Here is a 7,726-nt window from a genome sequence, read left to right as displayed (position 1 = left end):
GTAGACCTTTTTAGGTCTAATAAGGTAATGGGCTGGAGGTTCCTCACTCCTGTTAATAAGAAAATGCTTGCATATGTGCCACGGGACTCTCATACATTTATCTGCAAAATCAAAACAGTGGCTAAATAAAAGACATTCTGTTTACTGTACAGCCTTGCAATATGGTATATTTATTCAGGGCTGCTTCACATAACATGGCAAATTAAAGTGAGGCATGCTGCAAATTGAATGAACTTGTTGGATCCCAGAAGCAGGTCACATCAGCTTGACTCTTCCTTATTTACTAACTACAGAAAGCTGGACAGTTAATCTAAAATTTATATTGGTCTTCTCATCCAATGGGGCTTGTAGTTAAGGATTATTCTTAACCACAATATGTAGCCAATGTTCTATTGTTCCTAACATGAACCATGATCCCCATTTCAGATAAACCCATAGCTGCCAAGTCATCCCTTTTTTACAGGGATTTTCCCTTATGCTGAATAGGCTTCCTCGCGAGAAAAGCGAAAACTTGGCAGCTATGGATAAACCACTAAGACAAACATTAGCGTAACTGCCATGCTGTGTTGTGGTTAAAATACTCAGAAGGAACAGAGAATATGTGAACTTCTCCCTGGGAGCCTACAAATCCACAATGTCATGGTAAGGCATACTTTGGCTAATGCTGGTGTGTGGACAAGGCCTCTGCAAATTATTCTAAAACCTTGCACTTTTTAATGGCTCTCCTTAAGGCTTCTTTCACCTCTTTGTTCCTCAGGCTGTAGATAAGGGGATTGATTAGAGGGGTTAAGACTGAGTAGAAGACTGAAAAGATTTTGTCCACTTCCCACAATGCGTCCTTTTTTGGAAGCACATATACAAACATTAATGATCCATAAAATATAGAAACCACAATAAGGTGGGAAGAACAGGTAGAAAAGGCCTTTTTCTTTCCTGTTGAAGATGGAATCTGTAAGATGGTGGCAATTATACACACATAAGATGACATTGTCAGGAAAAAAGAACAAACATTTATGATTGACAGTATATGAACCACCAGTGTCACCAAAGTAGTGTCACTGCAAGAAAGAATTATCACCGGTGTCACTTCACATAGGAAATGATCAATTTCACTGGGACCACAGTAATATAGTTGTGACATTAAACTTACTACTATTGTCATAACTGTAATCCCACAGAGCCAGGACCCAGCCGACAAGAGAAAGCAGAGTTCCCCATTCATAAGAGTGGCATAGTGGAGGGGCTTACATATGGCTAAATAGCGGTCATAGGACATGTCAGCCAACAGGTAGCATTCAGCAATTGCCAAGGTTCCAAACCAAAAAAACTGTGCAAAGCAGCCACCAACAGATATAGTTCTATCCCCTGTCAGGAAGCTAGTTAACATCCTGGGGAGGACAGTTGAAGTGTAGCAGGTCTCCAAGCAGGACAGGTTTCCAAGGAAGTAGTACATAGGAGTATGAAGGTGATGGTCAGAGATTACCAGAGTGATGATTATGATGTTTCCAACCAATGTCATAGTGTAGATGATTACGAACATCATGAAGAATGGAATTTGTAATTTGGGGTCATTTCCAAATCCCAGAAGGGTAAATGTGGTTATTGATGTCCCATTGGCTTTGTAAAAATTCTCCATAGCTATGGTCACTGAAATTAAATTGCCAAAATTATAGTGTCTTTAGGTGTAATGTTCCAAATTCATGAATTGCTATTATTTTTAAAAAAATCACTTCAAATAAAAATTGGAAGCATTTCTCCCATAGTCTTAATGGAGTGATGCATCTTTATGAATCATGAATCATGGATATAGGTTGGACTGGAGAATCAGCTGAAGATTGCAACTCAGTTGTGAAACTTATTGTTTCACTTTCAGCAACTTATTTTCAGTATTCCCTACTAGATCAGAGAATATTTATTGATGGTTGGCTATACAGTATATACTAAATAAATAACAAACCTTACAGTTTGCAGATAAACAATAAAATAATAATATTGTGCAACAAGTTGTGGGTCTGATTCTCTGGCTACAGTTGAGTAGGACTATTAAACATATGAGCTCTAATGATTCCTATGCTTCATTCACTACAATGCAAGGAACAGTTCTCATTGAGCTACTTAGTCACAGGACTGGATACAGAGTATCTTAGCTGCATTAAACTCCCTTTGAAATAAAGGGAAGATTTCAGTCAGGACTATCATGTCCCATTTATTATATTGGGACCAAAGTTCATCTAACTTAACTTGAATCTATATCAAAAATTATTACTCACTGAGGCTTCATTCACATATACTTTCCACAAAATGGAAGAACTTCATTGTCATATGCTCCTGCATTGCAAAGCAGGAGTGAGGTGAAGCTAATGGTTTCTGATTCCCAATTATTTAGTAATAACATCAGCATTAAACTCACCTGCTCAGAGGTAGATAACCTTGACTATTGTATTAATGGACTGTAAACTCATTTCATTTCTGGTTCTGAAAACAGCCTTGACTTGTTCCTCCATTCTGTCTGTATGGCATTTACAGCTAGCTGTGCTTGGTAAATTCAGGGCTTCTATTAAGAATAAACATAGATCTTAAAAGCCTGGAGTCTGCCCACTCTTGCTGTAAAGGTAACAGTCATAACTACAGGGGAAGGGCTGTTTACAAGGGTTTTTCCTCCTGAATGACATCCTCCCTCTCAATAACAGTGATAAGCTCTGAGAAAAATAATAAAATTTTACCTTACCTCTTTACCATCAGGAAAAATAGCTTGGTCATTTATTTCCTCAGCAGTGGTGGCCACGTTAAGGTTGTCTTGCCACTTCAACATGACTGCAACTCATGCTAACATGTTTTGCATGAAGAGGGTTTAAAGGTGATGAAGGGCACAAGGGATTAGCATGAAGAAAAACCTCTTGAGTTTTCCAAGGACTATGCTTAAATTGCTCTTCTGTGGGGAAAGTGCACATTACCTTCATAAACAGATGATGCTACTCTAATTATGACTGTGCTGATGGGTGCTGTGAAAGCATGGCAATGAGATAGGAATCTTCAGATCTTTATGTGCTTAGATGGCTAAACTTAGTTTGAACCATCATAAGTTGATGGATATATGGTGCCAAGTGGTGGGATGGAACATTGATTGGATAGCACTGTGGCCGGCTTGGATTCTATGGTTTTTAAGAGATCTAACAGAGTTAAGACAGTTAAGAAAGGCAGCTTAGGTAGGGGGCAGGAGCAAGCTGGTAATAAATCAGATTGTGCAAGTTGGGGTTAACAGAACCTGCATATGGTGGTGGTGGTGATGATGATATAATTATTTATTTCCTATACCCCACCTCTCTGACTGGGTTATCCCAGCCACCCTGGGCAGCTTCCAACAAAAATACAGGATAAAATCCCTTGGAGCTGGATCTTGGAGCTGCCTGGGTTGAACAGTGGGGTGGAGCTGTTCCTTCAAATATGCAGGGTCAAAGCTGTTTAGGGCTTTAACGGTCAACACCAACACCTTGAATTGTGCTTGGAAACATACTGGGAGGCAATGTAGAACTTTTAGGACCAGTGTTATATGGTTGTGGTGGCCACTCCCAGTTAGTAGCCTAGCAACCGCATTCTGTATTCATTGTAGTTTCTGAGTCACCATCAAAGGTAGCCCACATAGAGTGCATTGCAGTAGTCCAATTGGGAGAGAATCAGAGCATGCACCACTCTGAAGAGGCAGTGGGCAGGAAGGTGAGGTCTCAGCCAGCATACCAGATGAAGTTGGTAGATAGCTACCCTGGGCACAGAGTTGACCTGCACCTCCATAGATAGCTGTGAGTCTAAAATGATATCCAGACTGTGCACCTGGGTCCTTTAGGAGCACAATTAAACCATTCAGGAGCAGGGAGTCCCCCACGCCTGCATGCCTCCTGTCCCCCAGAAACAGTATCCCTGTCTTGTTGCAATTCAGTTTTGATCCATTAACTGCCAGACTTGCCATAAGCACAGCAGCTCATCCCTATAGGTCTTGTCCCATGGATCAGTTGCCAAGACTGAAAGTCATTGTCTCCCCAAAGCCCTCTAAGTCCCCTCCTTTCCAGGGATTTTCCCAAGCAATTAGAGACTAAGCCTGTGTGAAACCAACATCTCCTCCACCCTGTTCATACCTCTACTCATTCTGGGAGACCAGCAGGGAGAGGAGCTGGTCACAGCAGGAGGGGGAGACACCCATGACTATTCACCAGCCTGACTCATCTCTGCCTCTTGGCCTCTGTCCTCCCCTGCGTGCACTTCCCGGGCTTTGGGCCTTCTTCCCTTGGTGGTTCTCCAGCTGGTTCCTCCCATTCTCTGTGTCCAACCAGTCCATGGCAGGTAGAGAGATGGAAAAAGTTGGCACAAGGCCCATAGAGATGGAGCCTCTCATATTTCAACAGGAAGTGCTTTTAATAACACCAGTGCATTCTATAACACCAGTGCTACCAACTGAAAAATCTTGATGAGTTCATAGAAATGTTGAATAACATTGGGGGGAGGGGGGAATAGTACCTTGCAGCACCCCAATGCTGATCTGCTGATCAACAGTATGTGCAAACACATTTTTGTGGAAACTTTAGCTTCCCCACATCTGGCATCATGGTGCCATACTTCCCATGCCTTGGAAGTGGAAGTGGTAGGCCAAATGAGGACACTTTTTAGAGAAGAAAACACTGGAAGGAACTGATACATACTGATACTGTTATAGTGATGCAGAACCCTTTTCAGCTCAAGAACCACATTCCCTTCTAAGCTTCACAAATGATCTTTTGCTGTGGGGGGTTCAGCCACGAAAGCCAATGAGAGATCTTGCAGTCTGACCTACTTACAAACCAAACTTCACAGAAGATGATTACCGGTACATAGTGCTGGTTTCCCAAAACATCATGTAAGGACAAACGTTACTCAAAGGTTCACCACTTGCAGAGTGTCATCTGATTCAGTTGATTGATTGATTAAATTTATATACCAGCCTTTATCACAGGGTGGTTCATAAAAATACAAAAATGAATAAAATACAAAATGAGAGCACAAAATACATAATAAAACAAATGAAAAGGGGGGGGGACTAATAAACCCCACTCCCACAAACACATTTAAAAGGCCATAGACTGTTAGTCAAAGACCTAGTTATAGAGAAGTCTTTTGCCTGATGCTTAAAGATATATGGTAGAGGCACTAGGCAAGTCTGCTTGGTGAGAGTATTCCAAAAAGAGGGAGCAACCACAAAAAAGGCCCATTCTTTTATTGCCACCTTCCGGACCTCTTGTGGATGATGGAGTGATACCTCTTCATGAAGAATGAATTGTGCATATAGTTTTGACTGGAGAATCTACTGAATATTACAACTCAGTTCTGAAACTGCTTGTGTCACCTTTGGCAACTCAGTAGCTCCTAGAACAGAGAATATTTATTGATGGCAAGCAATGTGTGCTAAATAAGGAAGTGGGAGCCTGCCAAATCAATAGATTCAGTAAAGGCTTAGAATTTGAGCAAACTCATACCGGTAAATACAAGAATTTTGCAAGAGCTAGAAATAACACCAGTTAGCTTCCTCATAGCTTCCTTTGTTTTGACAAAATACAGGACAGGATTGCTTCCCCCCGCTCCCGGTGCTGGAATGACTTCAAAGCAATCCATTACAACGACATACATGGTTTACAGTGTTTTATTCAATGGAAAGACATAGCAAAAGCACTGTTTACAAGTATAAGAAAATTATTGCATATTTCATGTATGGCTTGGCTTGTAATGCTAGCTGGTTTGACACAAACCAGGATGAAACATCACAATGACTTGATGTATATAACCCAATTCAGTGGAAACTATCAGGAAATGTTCCAACAACAATATTGAAAGGAAACAAAAGCAAAAATCCTATTTGTTTCTGCTGAAAGTTTCAGTCAGAAAGTCACTCTGTGTTGAGCCAATAATCTCTCCCTCTTTCTCCTTGACCCTCCATGAAGATATTTTGTCAATCCTTGCCACATTAAACAGTTCTTCAAGATAATTGGGTGGAAGTTGACAAAGGACAGATGAAAGTTGACTGAAATCAGATCGTCACTTTTTATCAGTTCCTCAGAGCACCCATTCTGAGTATCAGCACAACCGTTCCCCATCACAGAGAATATGCTCTCCATGAATACTCAGAATGTCGGAAAGAGCATGTTAGGTAGATCAGATGTCTTAAGATACAACCACCCATCTTGCACCCACTCCTTTTCTCTTGGCTAGGAGCAGAGCAAGCATTAGCTTCTCTGCAGGAGCCTGCCCATTCACAAGGTCATTTTAAGACATATTTTGGCTAATAGTGCAAATTATGTTAAAACCCTGCATTTGCTTATGGCCCTCCTTAAAGCTTCTTTCACCTCTTTGTTCCTGAGGCTGTAGATAAGGGGATTGATTAGAGGGGTTAAGACTGTGTAGAAGACTGAAAAGATTTTGTCCACTTCCCGCAGAGCTTCCTTTTTTGGAAGCACATATACAAATATTAATGATCCATAAAATATAGAAACCACAATAAGGTGGGAAGAACAGGTTGAAAAGGCCTTTTTCCTCCCTGTTGAAGATGGGATCCGTAAGATGGTGGCAATTATACACACATAAGACATCAGTGTTAGGAGACAAGAAGGAATAGCATCTATGACTGAGACTATGAGGCCCACCAGTGCCACCGTAGTGGTATCACTGCAAGAGAGATTAATCACAGGTGCCAATTCACAAAAGAAATGATCAATTTCACTGGGACCACAGTAATATAGTTGTGACATTAAACTTACTACTATTGTCATAACTGTAATCCCACAGAGCCAGGACCCAGCCGACAAGAGAAAGCAGAGTTTCCCATCCATAAGAGTGGCATAGTGGAGGGGCTTACATATGGCTAAATAGCGATCGTAGGACATGGCAGCCAACAGATAGCATTCAGCAATTGCCAAGGTTCCAAACCAAAAAAACTGTGCAAAGCAGCCACCAACAGATATAGTTCTATCCCCTGTCAGGAAGCTGGCTAACATCCTGGGGAGGACAGTTGAAGTGTAGCAGGTCTCCAAGCAGGACAGGTTTCCAAGGAAGTAGTACATAGGAGTATGAAGGTGATGATCAGAGACTACCAGAGTGACGATTATGATGTTTCCAACCACAGTCATAGTGTAGATGATTATGAATACCATGAAGAATGGAATTTGTAATTTGGGGTCATTTCCAAATCCCAGAAGGGTAAAAGTGTTTATTTCTGTTCTATTGACTCTGTCAAAATTCTCCATAGCTTTGGTATTGAAATTAAAATGCTAAATTAATAGTATCTTTAAGTGTAATATGCCAACGTTCAAGTATTACTAGGATTTTTTTTAATCACTTCAGATATGCAAGTATTTCTCCCATGGTTAGTCTTGATGGAGTGGTATATCATTACGAACAATGAATAATGGATATAGTTTGGACTGGAGAATCAGCTAAAGGTTTCGACTTAGCTGTGAGGCTCCTTATTTCACATTTAGCAACTTGTTAGCAGTATTTCCCATGTCAGAGAATATTTATTGATGGCAGGCCATATATACTAAATAAACAACATACTTTATATTTAGCAGATGAAACAATATAATAAAAATCGTGTGCTGCACATCTTTGGCGGTGATCTAGTTTCTCTGACTCCAGTCAAGCAAGACTATGCAGCATATGAACTCTTCTGCATTCACTACAATGGAAAGAACAGAAGTCAGTGTGCCAC

The 7,726-nt window shown here is 40.8% G+C and overlaps 2 protein-coding genes across 2 annotated transcripts; both read right to left on the bottom strand.

Annotated features, from left to right (window-relative positions):
* Nucleotides 1–691: 691 nt before the first annotated feature.
* Nucleotides 692–1,636, bottom strand: LOC118077909 (olfactory receptor 5B21-like). Its single transcript, XM_035101630.2, has one exon. It carries the CDS (start codon nt 1,634–1,636, stop codon nt 692–694), a length of 945 nt encoding a protein of 314 aa, XP_034957521.2.
* A 4,678-nt stretch (nt 1,637–6,314) lies between these two features.
* LOC118077924 (olfactory receptor OR9H1-like) lies at nt 6,315–7,262 on the bottom strand. Its single transcript, XM_035101646.2, has one exon. The coding sequence runs from the start codon at nt 7,260–7,262 to the stop codon at nt 6,315–6,317; it is 948 nt and encodes a 315-aa protein (XP_034957537.2).
* Nucleotides 7,263–7,726: the final 464 nt, after the last annotated feature.

The sequence above is a fragment of the Zootoca vivipara genome, chromosome 12, assembly GCF_965207765.1.
Source record: "Zootoca vivipara chromosome 12, rZooViv2.hap1.1, whole genome shotgun sequence".
Lineage (NCBI taxonomy): Eukaryota > Metazoa > Chordata > Lepidosauria > Squamata > Lacertidae > Zootoca > Zootoca vivipara.
Note: the sequence above shows the minus strand (reverse complement) of the source record. Positions and strands in the feature narration are given on the sequence as shown.